The 15,730-nt window shown below is 45.9% G+C and overlaps 1 protein-coding gene across 2 annotated transcripts; it reads right to left on the bottom strand.

Annotated features, from left to right (window-relative positions):
• Window positions 1–5,712: 5,712 nt before the first annotated feature.
• Window positions 5,713–14,608, bottom strand: LOC144119340 (uncharacterized). 2 transcript variants are annotated; one of them, XM_077651986.1, is made up of 4 exons: window positions 14,357–14,608; window positions 10,304–10,383; window positions 7,698–7,814; window positions 5,713–5,930 (listed from the first exon to the last, which is right to left on the bottom strand). In XM_077651986.1, exons 1-4 carry the CDS (start codon window positions 14,436–14,438, stop codon window positions 5,718–5,720), a joined length of 492 nt encoding a protein of 163 aa, XP_077508112.1. In that variant the 5' UTR covers window positions 14,439–14,608; the 3' UTR covers window positions 5,713–5,717. The 2 variants fall into 2 exon arrangements, with proteins under 2 accessions (XP_077508112.1, XP_077508113.1); XM_077651987.1 differs by lacking the exon at window positions 10,304–10,383 and having other exon boundaries at window positions 14,357–14,599.
• Window positions 14,609–15,730: the final 1,122 nt, after the last annotated feature.

Genomic DNA, 15,730 nt, shown 5'->3' with positions numbered 1-15,730 from the left:
TAACGGCAACTATCATAGAGCACTAATGAGCGGTGATTACTTAAAAGTAGCCATTAATAAAGGCTGTCTAAAACGGCAGTGAACAGATATATTACGCTCTGAGTGGAAAGATGTTTCAAGTGCTTAGCTGTACCAGACAAGGCGACCGCTGAATATCACAGTGCGTTGAAGTCGAAAGGTTATTTCTGGGCTATCCAGCTCTCCTATTTAATTTTCAAATAGGCGCTTGCTGGGCGTCACCATGTGGCTTTCTGAACTATTGTGCGCACCGGGCACAAGAACGAAGGAAGCTGCTGCACGAGTGCTCCGCACCTGTTTATATTAGTCCAAGGAGCAGCTTCCGCTCTAAAAGAAATGCACGCAATATGCTTCGTCGTCGTGGTTACGCCTCAGTATTATACGCTTTGCAGGATCGGCAGAGCAGATCTCAGGACTCTGTCCGCCTGGAAAACTTTATTATAAAGGTACAGAGAGGACAGGTCATACATGGTGCTAGCTGCACTCCTGGAAGTGTTCCTGGCAAAATGAATTGTGTGTTTAGAATTTCTTTTGCTCGTTTTTTTTCGTCATTTGCAGTGCATTCTGTCGCCTTTGCCGCATTGTCGCCTCCATGTACGGGCGCAGAAAGCAGTCGTTGCCAATGCCGTCAACCAATTCTGTGCTGAGGCATCGAACCCACGTGCGCTCAGTACCTTGTTGACGCTTGCCCCACTGCTGCCACCGTGCACGTGCACGCGCAGAACATACGGTCGTGGACGATAGTTGGCGGGTTTCCGTTCCATCCAAAAAAAAGTTATGGCTTCGTTGCCTCACCGACAAGTTAGGTTTCATTCATTCCTGCGTGTGGAGCATGCTTGTCTCCTCGTGTTTTCGGCTTTTCGTTATCTCTCTTAGACTGATCATGCAGAAATATTTTGCTTTTCCTGAAACAGCATCCCGCACACTTTTGTCTTTGACTACGAGACATGAAGGCCAGTGAGTTTGGAGGCGATAATGTTTTAGCCTTTACCATTTACTTCAGTCCGACAAACGTCGCCACCTTGGCTTAAACGCATCCACTACGTGCGCCGTCTAATTGGCGTCATTTTGTATCAGTGCGCCCCCCTAGTTTCCTGCGAATGACGTGGTCTGTGCTATGAATACCAGTTACAAACACACTGGGTGTCGTTGCGGTGGCTGTGCAGTGGTCGTAGCCGTCAGTTCATCTGCTCGCTCAGCATCGGCGTTAAGTTGAATATATGGTGGATATAACATAACGATGCCAATGCATCATTTTCACAGTTCTGTTTTATTGCGAGAGCATTATGGACGCTTTCACCAAATGACGAGGTGGTGAGGAGTCCATGTGAAGCCACCACCCCCGGAGTTCCACCGGACGAGTGCCAGAAGGACATGCAGAAAGAGGCGCAGAGGAGAGAGCGAACCCGATTGGTTCGTTGCATCACGCGGTCACGCCATCGACGTCGCGCGCCAGCTCAGCTCGTAGGGTTAAGCGCTGCGCTCAGTGGCTCAGTCGTGTTCGCGCCTGCTATTGCAGGTGATGTTCTTGTCTCTCGATTAGCAAAGTCGTTGCGGCAGCTCGGTGGCCTCAGCGGCTAAGGCGACAGCGGGAAGAGCAAGACGCCACGATTCGGCGGTGGGAGTGGCGGAAGCGGCAGCGAAGCGCATATGACGCGAAAGTCCAGCAGTGCGAGCACCAGAATTGGAAACAATGTGCAGAAAACGTGAAGCGGTTGCGGAATGTTTTTTTTTGTTTTTTGTCCTTTGCGATTGGCTGAAGCGACGGTTCAAGAGTCGGCTCAAGAGAGTTCGCCTTCCGGTCTGGATTTTTTAACAAAATTAGCTTTAACTTTATTCCCGGATAAAACCAAAGAAGCTATTGATTGCGGTAGTTTTAGTGGCGCATTATTCATTGATCTCTCAAAGGCGTTAGATTCAATTAATCTCAACATACTTTTGACAAATTAAACGCCCTTACAGTATCTGGTCTAGCACTAACACTTATTCGTAGCTATTTACTTAACTGGACCCAAGCAGTTTCCATTCCTGTTACTTACTTTGCACCGAAGACTAGTAACGTTGGCGTACCTCAGGGTTCCATTTTTGGTCGACTGCTTTTCCTAATATACATTAATGGTCTGCAATCTTACCTTACCTCTTCTGAACGTATATTATGTGAAGATGATGCCATCACACTATCCTCTGACAAGTGCATTGATTTCTTAACACATAAACTGAATGCTGATGCTGCCAACTTATCAGCCTGGTGTCGAAATAACATGCTATTAATGCCTCTAAATCTAGCTCTGTCATCTTTCCATCTCCTCATAAGACTCTCCTTGAATCTCCGCATGTTTCCGTTGACTGTCACATATTCGTTGCTACTGATCATGCGATGTTTCCTAGAATAGAACTTCTGCGCCACTTAAAATTCTACAGACTCATAAACTGCCTAACAAGAAAAACAGTATATGTCATGAGGGTACTCATTAAGGTACAAAATTGCTTTAATTTACGCCATTTCACTGTACTGCGCTTTCATCCATAGTTATAATAACTATTGTACATCCTTGCCTCGTTTCTATGGACACTTCGGTTCTTGGACAAAACTGTCCATAAAGCGAGTTGTCCGCAGTAACGAATCGTGAAGAAAAAAAGATATGTTAAGAAAAAGCATCTTCTGATTAAGATCGGCTTCAGTACATGCATAATGAGCGGTGTAGTTGAAAATAGAAAATCTTGCTACTTAGAACTGCACGAGCTTACACGTCTTTTTCTCAAAGATAACGTGGGGCAGTTTGATTCACCTAGTAGTCCATGAAATGCGTGATGGAGCCTCATGGCGGAAAGGATTTCTACTGCTGTTCACGTCCCACGAAATGGTATTACATAACTGTTTTCAGTCGCTTAACAGCTGCCTAATGTGGCTTTCAACGTAGTGCAAGCTCCAGCAGAGTTTTTTTCTCGGCCATTCATGCAACACAGCAATTCATAAGGCGCTTCAACTTATCCCTTTGAAGACAGAGAGCATGAAGACAGAGAAGAAAAAACGGACACCATACAAGGCATTTCCACTTTCCCACCACCCCTTGCTGGTGTCCTCTCAGAAAACTTGTCAGGAAAGATCTCGTTGCGGCAGTCGAGATTTCTTCTCATTGCTGTCCATATTACACGGCAAAATTACACGTCCATTGTCCGGACAGCGAGTTCCCATATTAACAAGGCGTAAATACATTGAAAAAGGTTGGTCCCCGTTAAAACTCGGCATAATTCGAATCGTCCATATTAACAGGGGTCGCATTAGAAAGCCACGACTGCATTTCGTCTTGGGGAAACACCAACAGAACACACACATCAGCGCTACAACGCATACAGAATCAAGCCCATGTCCAACATTTTAGGGCAAAAATTTTAAAGTTGAAAAATTGTAACACACTGTTCTGGAAATATTGAAGGTAATGGTCAATTCTTCTGATATGAAGCAAAACATTTGTTTTAAAGCTTTTTTATTGATCGCATCGAACAATTAGACTGCCATATAAAACCAATGTGGAATGCTTTTGACGATACCAAAAGCGTTCATACAAAAAAGATACAACAGTGCCGTGGGGTAATCTGCAGATATATCAATTGTTATAGTGAAATCTTTCATTATATGAAAAAATTGGGTTCGTAAACGGTTTCCGGCTCAAAAATGCTTTTGGCCAGAATTTCCATTCCGATAATTTATAGTATCCAATTCACTCGATCGACGAAGTTTCACTCGCTTCTCGTGCCAAAACAATTTCTTACTTCCGAAGCCTGGAACTAACTGCGGTAAATTCCCAGTAAATTTCTCTGCCTCATTACTGTGCAATTCATTTCCATTTAGTTTAAAGCAATAATCTAACGTTCATGCTTTCAAACGTAGCTCTCGTAATTTTCTTCTAATGCGATAAATACCTTCTTTCTTTGATAGATCACACGGAGCACTCACTTGAATTGTTTTCCTCTGTTTATGCATTGCTATAGCACTGACGCGAATTATGTTTCGTTTATAATTGCATTATCTTGTATTTATGTGTGTTTTAAAAATTACTTTATCTAATCAAATTCAGTTTTATCCGTTGTTATTTGTATGTAATCATTTTTTTTTCACGTTTGTTACAGGAAGTCCTCTGTGCAGCCGTTGGCTTTGGGAGCTCCTTCTGTATCTATCAAATATGTGTACGCTGTGATTGATGGTTTATAAACTGATTATGATTCTGACGCTACACTTGCGTTCCCTCTGCATGATTGGCATGATTGGGAAGAGCACGGCGTTGTTTTAGCCAGACACAATGACCGAAAATGGATTAGAATAAAAAAAGGGTCGTTATATTTTAGCGGGGTACACCTGCGTCTTGTTGGTGCCCATCTATGCAATGTATTCATTTTCCATCTCTTTTCACCTCCTCTTTCTATCTTTTACTGAGGCTCGGTTCGTACACGTCCACATAATGCGAGGCAGCTACTCGACTTTTTTTCGCTCATAACCATTCCTCCCGCCTGTGTACGAACGCGCTTTTGACAAAAATATTTGGCGTTCGTTTCGGTGTCCACTTCATTACGATTTCGTGACAAACTTGCGGGTAAGATTTCCTAGAGCCGACTGAGTCGCAGTGCTTCCGGGATGAACCTAACGCACTCATTTGCTTGTGTCTGTTCTTACCAGTTTTCCCCCATACGTTTTCAATTCAAGACAAGATCTGGATCCTCCTACCATGCTGATGATCAGTAAACCTCACCTATAGAAACATGGTTCCTGCAAGTCTGTTTCCAGTTTTGCGTATGTAAAAATAAGTTTGGTTCTGGAGTTAAATGCAGGCGTTAGATTTCTGGTGTCTTCTACCTGCACGCTCAGTACATGCGCGAGTCACGCTCGTTCAGCACTTCTACCAGGTTCTGCTACGGTTTCCACTGCCGACGGGCGAGAAGCTGGGAAACCACTCAGTCGTAGCAGTTATCATTGCAGCCGCAAGGTGGCGGATGTGTCCCGAGGGACACTCCTGCTTGAGTTAAACAAAAAAAAAGGAAAAAAAGCCGAGCATGGTGGCAACTGCCACCACCCCATTTCAAAGTGGACGCTCCTGCCTTCCCATCCATTGCATCCATCCATCCACACTACGTATTTTCCTGCTGGGCCCTCAACTGGACGATTGGTACTCGCAGGAACACCAACCGCGGGTACAGGTTATGCCGTAAGCGTTTTATAACCACGTTCACGTATAGGACAGACTACCAATGCCAGTCGGTCTCGTTTGTGCCAAAAAAGAAAGTAGGGATTAAACCATCTTGAGGTTGCTGGAAGTGCATTTCCCAAAGTATTTCTCAAAACGAAATTTTCGCGGGAAAAGAAACAGAAGACATGCTGTAAGCTGACTCGGTCCAAAAGCTATCGCTGCCGGCAAAATAATGCAAAATTTCAACGTGCACACCACATCTGCCGATCACGAAATGGTTTCGACTCTGGGTCTATGTTTTTACAGGTTACGGCTTTACAGTGTTTACAGGCTCAGAAATCAAGTCAATTTTAAGCGTACAGCCATAATAATGTTTTTTTTCCATATATTTTACTCTTCTTTACCTTTCCTTGGTTAATTGGCAAGTACCCAGGAATGTTGTAGGCTGGAAGTTTTTATCTCCCATGTTTATTACGGGACTATATACTGTGAGCTTAAGGAGTCATACATCTGTGGCTACACTTGATATTTATTGGAAAAACGGACCAACGATGGGTAGAAGGCTAAGGAAGTTTTTGGGTTCGTTGTAGCGGCTCTGGGCGTTGCGTGGTAAGCAAGTCTTGTGACAGCGGCCATTGCCTTGGCTCTGTGGACATGTGTAATCAGTTGAGCACTTCCACACCAGCAGGTCCTTGTGACATGAACCCGGTCTGTGGTTCGGTGGGCAGCCTGGGCCATAGAACAGTGGGACACTGATTAGGTTATGCTCCCTGTCGACGGGTCGGGGTAAGGTGGAGTAGCAACTTTTGAACGTATACTTTTCGGCAAATTTGTACAAAAATACGTGGTGCACAAGTGAATATCCAGCGGATGCGTGTTTTATAATCTACGAAATATCATTTCGAAACAAAAAATAAAAAAAAACACGAAAAAACATGCGAGTGTATTCGTGTACCAGTGAAGAGCAATAAAAGCATATGTCTAGTTACTTCATATGCGCGACTTCCGGAAGAAACACTGCCGCTCGGGTCTGAATCTCAGCTATCTTGCATTAAGCTGGCGGTTAGAAAAGACGTGGCCAGAGGGACGAAGGAAGCGCAGCTGACTGGCAATTAACTTTGCTTTTTGTGTCAACTCTCCACCGCGGCTTGCAGTTGCTTTCGCTCACCTGTAACCCGCCGGAGATTTACGAATGGTATGAATCACGAAAAGCTCTGTCAGCTAGGAGAACAACCGCTTGAATACAATTTCTGTTTCTCGCTCTGTCTCACCTGTGTGTGTGTCTCGCCCTGTCTCACCCCGTACTTATGGCTTAGCAAAAAGGAGAAAGACCAAGTGGGTGTTATTATTCGAAAGGCAGTTAAGAGGGCGCTGGGACTCCTTTTATGCACATCCACTAAGCGCTTATTACAGCTGGGGATCCATAACACCATCGACGAACTAATAGACGCCCACCGTGTATATCAAATTGTCAGGCTCTCAACGTCTAAGACTGGCAGGAAAATATTACAGAAGCTGAGAATCCGTCCATCCCGGGAAGGCGCCGACAAGATCGACATGTCCATGCAGATGAGATCATACATCACGACTCACTCCTTACCAAAGTGCATGGATGAGGGATACAACAGAAGACGCAAACTAGCCAGAGCTAGATACTCTCTAAGCGCTGGGATGGAAGCAAGGACACGATCTTCGTCGATGCGGCAGGACCCGTTAACAGGGTCGTGGCAATTGCAGCAGTTTCATCCCGGGGGGATATCATTGAAAGCAGCCTAATCCAAGTGGTGGATACCACATCGGCTGATGAAGCAGCTATCGCACTAGCGCTATCAAAGAACAGCGAGGAAACGGTTATGTCCGACTCACAAGCAGCGGTACGCAATTACCTAGGACGTCGAGTTGGCGCTCAATGTTGGGAAATTTTGGAGACTTCTAATCCTTCCAACGTCCAGATCTTCTGGACGCCAGGGCACCCCTCAACGACGGGCAATGAGGCGGCCATCACAGCTGCCCGAACTATCCTCCTCCGAGCATCTAGCACGCTGCCTCTCTCTGACACAGTTAACAACCCCTCACCCTTACTAAACTACGCAGAAATTACGGAGTACTATAAGATCATAACAAGGCGATAGCCTCTTCCTCACAAAACCCTAAGCAAATTTGAAAAACCCAAAAGCAGGCGACTACAAACTAATACTCTGCCCAATCCCTGCTTGATGAGTAAATGAATCCAGACACATACGATTCGTCTGGCCCCTTCTGTGGAGCAGTTGGCACACTCTTTCACACAGTTTGGGAATGTCAAGAAAAGCCAGACTTGGACAGCAATTCCGATCCGACATATGAGCGCTGGAAGGCAGCCCTTCATAGCCACAGTCCCCTCGACCAGAAATCGCTGCTCGAGAGCGGCCAGATTATGCTGGCGACCAATGGGTTCTCCTACTCAACCCACCCAGTATTTATGCTCTTAAAAATGTTTTTCCTCCTCCTCCTCACCTGTGTGTTCCAGGATGCACTGTCTCTCGCAGCGCAGCTCGCTTCCATCGCACTGCTCGTTGGGCATGCACTTCTTCCAGGCTCCATGAAAAATGCCGCATTTACCCCAGAAGCAACCTGCACGAGGTACATCACGGAGCAGTACTCTCGGCAGTTTGAGGTACCGGTCCGACGACCTTCAAGGTTATTTCTTTTGCGATTGAAAACATAAATAGTGGTTCCCTAGAGACTTCACAAATGGTGACTGAAGAATAGTTTGCGAGCCGATAAAAATGTTGAAAAGAAATTTTGTACTTCTACATTTCTTGTCGTACGGAACACCTTTAAGCCTTTTCGACATACATTAATACCTATATTATACATTGCCGCGTGATAACGTTTAGTATCGTGTAGAAAAAATGCATTATTCCGTTTTGTTGTGTTGAATTCAAAAACTCCAAGAATATCTCAGCGATCAGTCATTTGAACATGTAACCTTCTGCCACAGCTTAGCGCTTATCCAGTGAGGTTTCAAGCCCTACCTTTAGGAGGATTGGTTTTGTTTTGAGTCATGCATTGCAGTGCTCCTGTTTTTGTATAATTAGACGAGAAGATCGTCTGCCTCTCAGAGAGAATGTAAGCTACAAAATTCTATGTATTCGATTATTATCTCTTAACCTTTGCTGCTGGCTTTGCTGTTTTGAGTCCAAAGCTTTAAGCATAGAGATTATATTTAAGCTGTCTTTCAACCCTCTTGTTTTAACGTGCGCGATGGCCCACAAATAGCTGAATGAAATTCTTACGCACCACCTGCACGTTTCCTGGGAAGAGACCCTGCTGGGACAATAGCCACAAGCAACAAATTTGTTGTTGTGTATGAATGCGATAGGCAAGGCCAGGAAGCATGTTCTGACATATCACTCTGCCCACTCAAGGCTTGTCGATAGATTTATCGCTAATCAGTGGCCTGGAAGAGATTTGAAAAGGTGATCGGAACGTGATGGCGCGTCCTTGAACGAGAGTTTACGAAGTTGTCTGATGCTGTATACCCAGTGCATACAGAGGTGTTATTTTCAGTAATAGAGGTTGAGCACATAAAATCACAAAGCCGATGATCACACCTGCGCCGTAGGGGCCGGAGGTCTGCAGAAGTTCTGTGGCTTCAAATAATTTTGCGCAATTAAAAATTACACGACGCACGAACATAACCATTGTTTCCTCATTCCCAAAGAAACTACGTTGTGTACAGCTGGTACGCGTAAAATCTTGGCTCCTGAACAGTACAAACACTAAAGGATCACTATAGGACATGCAGTAAATGCACTACCTATCAGTCCTCATATCCCATAAGTATCCACTTGAAATTGATCTTCATTTTTCATTTCATCTGGACTTATTTGATATGCAGCCAGTGTTGAGGTGCGGTCGCCAATGAGTCCATGGTCCAGTCGCTTTCCGCGGACGCTCGAAAGCCGCTGCTTTCACCGAACCGCAGTGACGGACCAATGCCAAATGACCAAATGAATTAGAAATGGAACATGGACAAATGGATCCTTACAGAATAAGGCTCAGATTTCCTTTTCATGCGGTCGCCGATATGTCGCCCAAACCGCTCGTTGCATTAACTATCCGCAAGCTCCTGGCTTCGCAGAGCACGCCAGAAGGCGTCCCAATTATGCTGTATGTCAGCCGCCAGGTAGTGCGACGTCCACCATCACCCGCCTTCTCATACATTCTGTGCTACAACCAAAATTGATTTACGAAGCCTAATTCCAGCACATGACACGCACAGAGTGGGATCACTTGAAATCGATAAATTTAGCAGGAATGCGTGTTATTACAGGCCTCCCACAAATTACCCAAATTCACGCTCTCCATGCCGAGATGCAAATAAACACGCTTGACAGATTCACCAGTGTCGGCAAGCATGATGCACAAAATGCCGCAGTATACCCTGAAGGCGCTGATCTCTACGCGGAAGACGGCTCTGTGCTGCCTATCGTTTCCTGCCCGTCACGACCACCGTGGCTTTACCAGAAAGTTACACGCAATCGGCCTATTACTCGCACATTCACGATCCCTTGGCCACCAGAGTGAGTCTATAGTGTAGGGACGGTGGCGTCTCGTCTACGATTGAAATCTCAGTACGGCGACACGTGGCGTATGTCGACGCTAGTGTGAGTGGAGATCACGTGACCACGGCTATCGCTTCTGCTGAATTATTACCAGAAATTACATCATGCTCGTACACTTGCTCCCCTGTGTTGCCGCCGACACAGGCAGAGCTATTGGTCATTCGGGACACATTACGCATCCTCTGTCCACCGTGGCCATCTAGAAGCCACCTTGACATCCTCACAGACTCTTCATGCGCCGTCCGTAGTCTGCAGCGTCTTCTTAACACCGACTTATTGGCAAAACTAATTCAGGATATAATTGACCAATTCTCCCTCACGGTATGTGTACGATGAATTCGTCGAGATGACCACCCCACACAGGCCTTGGGGGATGGAGCAAGTCACGAATCAGTTTCTCCACGTCCCCTTCAAGCGGTCGCATCCTCTCCGGAGACAATACTCCTTCAAGAAAAAAAAACCTTCAACACTTCCCCAACGTGTGGCACCGACCTCCATGGTGGTCTTGCACGCTGGGAAGAGGTCTTGCTTCGAAGGTTGCGCCTCCGTGTCGCCCTCACCCCAGCGGTAACCTGCTCGCAGGCACAGTACCATGCCCCTTTCGGTGACTCCTGCCCCTTATGTCCCACTCCTGTCAGCGAGGCGGACACAAAACACTTGCTCTGGGCCTGCCCCTCCTTGCGTGCTATCCGGCAGAAACACTTCCTCCGATGGGGACTGCCCCCAGGCCGTCTATCGGATGTAGCAGAATGGACTTTTCGGCCACACCTTCGGATGTTACAGGGCTTTTTTTGAGTGTGCAGTGCGCACCAATATTTGTAAATAACACTCTATGCCAGCAGGCAAACTGTCAAAATAAAGAAAAATAATAATCGGCTCAAGGAGCGCTCGTGAAATTTGGCTAACGTGCGAGACAGCTTGCTTGGTTTCCACTGTAAATCTAGCCCTTTGTAATCCATGCGGTGCAACCTCTTTGTTTTTTTCTGCCTAGACTAATTTATATAAATAATTCGGGAGTAAACTATTCTTTGGATAATGTCTTTTTATTGGTAAGAGCACGAGTAATTAAGCATAGACGCGGAGTAATTAAGCCCGCCAAAATGAATATGTAAGAAAGGGTGCGTGCAAGTAGTCCCTCTGCGGCTGTGCGTCTCGTCTCGAGAATGTGGTCTCAGCAGACCTTCGCTAAAATTAACAAAGACTGGGTACTCCGTCCCTTCAAGCTTTTGGTCTGCGGGGTGGAGCGGACGCTACCAGGATATGGGTATAGCTTGTTTTCACAATGCCTCTTGACAAATTTGGTCCATAAAATGTTCTAGGGAGCACTGGCTATTGGCAACTGAAGCGTGACTTGAAGGAGTTATACCCGCATGAAATACATTTAATGTTGCGTCTGTATCTGCTATTTCAATGCCTACCGGTTGGCATTGAAGAAAATAAGAAAAGTCAATTGAACTTTAACTTGTAGGCAAACGGCTACCATTTAGCTATTTGAAAACTAAGTCGCTCAGAGGAGTCGCGATGTATGAGTCAATACAGACACCTTGCTTGTGCAGAATGGATGGCGTTCTTGAAGGCTACTACTCCACACCTTTAGAAAAAGTCATCAGTTTAGTTTAACCATCTTGATTTATTTAACGAATGAAGCAGGTTACTAATACTGACAGTGAGGGTCTTGCGGCTTTCTTTTTCATGCAACCAGATCACATGTAAAGCCTCGTCCTAGCTTCTGACAAAAAAGAGTAATCAAATTCCAGCAATGAGAGCTTTGCTTGGCGGGGACTGGTAGTTTTTATTTTCTATGTCATGCCTTCCGAACCGACTTTCTTTAAGAGCTTATGAGTTTGGGCGGTTTTGCTGCAAATGGGCAGTCCAGTCATGTGAGGTTGCTATTGAACTGAATTGAACATTTATTATATCTCTTCTGGGCAAAGGCAGGCAAATATTAATGGCGCAAAATGCCCGAAAAAGGTCCCAGCACCCCCACCATACTCTTCAAAACCCAGGTGATATATTCGCCTCTATGGCTGTCACACCACAGTGAAAAAGAGTGATACAGAAAAGTGGAAATTTAGGAGTGCATGAAGCCGACCCCAAACGTGTCTAAAAAACAATCCTTGCGAAAAAATTCGCATCGTTCAACATCATCCTGGCTTGAAACGGATGCCACTGCATGCTCTGGAAAACACCGTTTTTATTTCGTATGAAATCAGCCCACTAAAGAGTCAGAATTGACAGTCATCTTTATTCCTTTACATAAAGAACCTAACTGGTCCCAGAGCACCCAACAGCGAAAAAACAGCATTATGAGGAATCTCACAAAGCGGAGGGATTGGTTGAGAAGAAAAGAAGAGAAAGTTGGGGAAATGGTTGCATGCTCCCACATTCTTCTCTCTGGGGCAATTTGGGCCGACCAACGCATTTGCTACATTTGAACATCGTCAATTTTGTACACACTTGGCACAATGTGAGCTTATTCTGTTCCTTGGAGCAAACCTGGTGCCTGCAAAATATATAGACTCACGTGGTGTATTTATAAGAAAGCGGCAGGTGTGGTGACACAGTTGTCAGGTTGACCTGGTACACTCCTTTTTCTGGTGATAACAAAGTTACGCCCGTAGGTTAATATAAACGAGTGCACCGATGGGGACGTGCAGTCGGGGACAAAAGTCTCTGGACCACGAATTGCTCAAACGAAGCCGATAGCTTTACTGCTAGCTGGCGGCTGGAGACCACACTTGTGGGGATGAAAGAACAAAATTTTGACTTTCACCTTCACAAGTGTGGTCTCCAGCCACCGGCTAATAGTAGAGCTATCTGCTTCGTTTCAGAAACACGTGGTCGAGATACTCTTGTCCCCGACTGTACACTCAAATTGTAAATTTGTAACTATAAAAGAGCCAATCCCCAAGTGAAGTTAACTGATGAACCTCATGTGGTGCTATACTTGGTGACCGCAGTAAAGAACGCGAAGGTGCAATTCTGACAAGCATAGAAGCTCTCAGACCCCTTAAACCGTACTTAATGGCTTCACCAACTTACTGGTGCAACGCCCATCACGTTGTATAGACTTCCATTCCGGATGACTGGAAAGTGGGAAAGGTCATTCCCGTCTTTAAGTCCGGTAACAAAGATTCTCCTTTAAATTACCGTCCGATATCATTAACCAGCATGCCTTGCAAAATCATGGAACACGTCATCTATTCTCAAATCATTGACTTTCTTGACACTATCAACTTCTTTCATCCCTCACAACACGGGTTTCGTAAGGGTTTGTCATGTGAAACTCAACTGGCCGTCTTTCTTCATGACGTTCACTCTAACCTCGACCTAAATTTACAAAATGACGCTATTTTTCTAGACTTTGCTAAAGCATTTGATAAAGTTCCCCACAGGCGTTTACTGCTAAAACTAACCATGCTAAAACTGCATCCTAACGTCTTATTGTGGATCGAAGAATTCATTTCTAACCACTCCCAGTTTGTTCTTGCTAACAGCCAGAGTTCCAACCCTCTTCCAGTAACATCAGGCGTACCCCAAGGTTCTGTACTTGCTCCCCTCCTATTCTTAATCTACATAAACGACTTACCCTCAAACCTGGTTTGCAATGTTCGTCTGTTTGCAGACGACTGCGTTATTTACCACACGATTTCCAACACCTTTGACCAATCACAGCTCCAAAACGACATTGACACAGTGCATGCTTGGTGCGATGACTGGCTAATGTCGCTTAATCCTAATAAATGTAAACTCGTATCTTTTCACCGCCGGCGTAACCCCCATATTTTCCCTTACTCCGTTGCTAACGTTCCACTAGAATCTGTATACTCATACAAGTACCTAGGTGTCACCTTGTGCCAGGATCTCTCCTGGCGCTCTCATGTAACGAACATCGTCGCATCAGCTAACCGGTCATTGGGTTTTTTGAAACGTCATCTACGGCACGCCCCTCAAAGTATTAAACTTCTCGCCTACCAATCACTGATTCGACCAAAACTAGAATACGCATCTGCTATCTGGAGCCCGCAACAAGCATATCTCATCAGTTCACTAGAATCTGTCCGAAATCGCGCCACGAGGTTCATTCAATCTGCCTATTATACGACATCAGTGTATCGTCACTTAAACGACAATCAGGTTTATCAACTCTTGCCCATCGTCATCGCATTGCTTCTCTTAGTCTGTTTCATAAGTTTTTTTACAGTTCCCTCGGACAACCACCCTACATCACACCGCCCGCTCGCATATCTCATCGCACCGGCCATCCACTGCAAGTGTCATGCCAACGCACCCGCACCGTCACTTTTTCCGCATCCTTTTTTCTTCGCACTGCTAAAGACTGGAATGGCCTTCCCCACGACGTTGATGCCATCACCTGCCAATTAAGTTTTGTGAACAATTTAAATATGCATTTCATAAATATCATGTAAGCAATCATATTCAACCTATATTTGTACTCCCACCCCTTATGTAACACCCCCAAAGTGGGGTCTTTAAGGTAATAAAGTGAAGTGAAGTGGAGCGAAGATCTAAATCAAAACTCACGAATCACTCTCTTCTTGGTTCCGTTCTGAGCGTCAGTCAGCGCCACCATAATGGCCACAACCAGGAGCGGTGTCCTCATCATGGCAACGAGCGTCGACTAACAAGCAGCACCTGCTCCTTGACTGCTCGCCGCGACGGCTCCTGATTGCAGTGCGACTCCAGGCAAGCTTCACGGAGGGAGTGAGCTGTAGCTAAGACACAATCATCCTCCACAGCCGTCTTCGCAGCCATCTTCAATTTCCGGTCCTTCGAAAGACAGCGGAGCCTCGCGGGCCGCCTTTTGATGACGTCCGCCTAATTCAAGGCGCGAGGGGGACGCCAGCCGGAGGAAATCCCCGGCGTATTTGCATGCGCTCGACTGATTTGTGGTCCCCACGTTTGACTCGACCGGATCGTGAATGCGAGAGCCCCTTCGCTCGCTACGCGTGGAGGCTTCGCGCCTTGGTCCCCTGAGCAGCGGGTCACGAAGGTAATGGAGCGCGCCCCTTCGCGCGACACGCACTTCAAGTTCGCCACTGCCATCGCAAAAACAGTGGCAGGCGGCCGCTCGGTAAGGTATGCGAAAACTGTTTGATAAATAGGATTCGTACGTCACAGCACGAATAAATTGGGCGTCTCTAGGTTGTTAGCCCTGTTGTCACCTGACAGCTTGCGAAGAAGAAAAGGAAAATGCGGCGGAAACGAAAATAAATCAGCAAGCGCTATTGTTCATTTTATGCTTTATGGCAGCAAGCCAGCAGCTGAATCCCTCAAAATAACACTAATTAAGTGAATGCCCAGAATGGTAGCAGCGGTCATGAAAATGACGTCATTCCTGGCACATTTCTGGTGGCCTTAGGCTCTTACTGCTCACATGTTCTTGTTGCTTGGAGCAGCTGAACAATCACATTTCTAGGATGCCCAGCGGCGGTTTTGTATCAAATTTAATAGATAACGTACACGAGAGTTTACATTCTCGAAAATGATTTAGAACAGCCAAACAAGTTCTGAGTTTTTGATTCCTGATGGCACGATCCCTGGAATACTTATGTGGCAGTTGCCGAAACGCCGAGACAGACTCAAAAGAGATGATTAGATTCCCGGCAAAGTCATGTCACGCGCACCGGTCCACATCAGACATAAAAAGGAAATTTTCCTCGCCCGCGTAAGGAAAAGGTGCGTGTCGATGTGGGGCGATGAAAACGGTTCTCACTGCGAGCAAGTGCGTGAGGTAGATCTGAAGGTGGCACACTGGTGAAGGACAATGGACTCATAAGATTCTCGCCCCTGAGGCTCCAAATACCATGAGGAAAGTCGGCAGCTGTTCTACAACCCAGAATTCCCCCACTGTGATGCAATAGTTACATCACTGTACGTACCGCTGGCACGCCAATT

This window comes from Amblyomma americanum, chromosome 2 (assembly GCF_052857255.1).
Source record: "Amblyomma americanum isolate KBUSLIRL-KWMA chromosome 2, ASM5285725v1, whole genome shotgun sequence".
NCBI lineage: Eukaryota > Metazoa > Arthropoda > Arachnida > Ixodida > Ixodidae > Amblyomma > Amblyomma americanum.
Note: the sequence above shows the minus strand (reverse complement) of the source record. Positions and strands in the feature narration are given on the sequence as shown.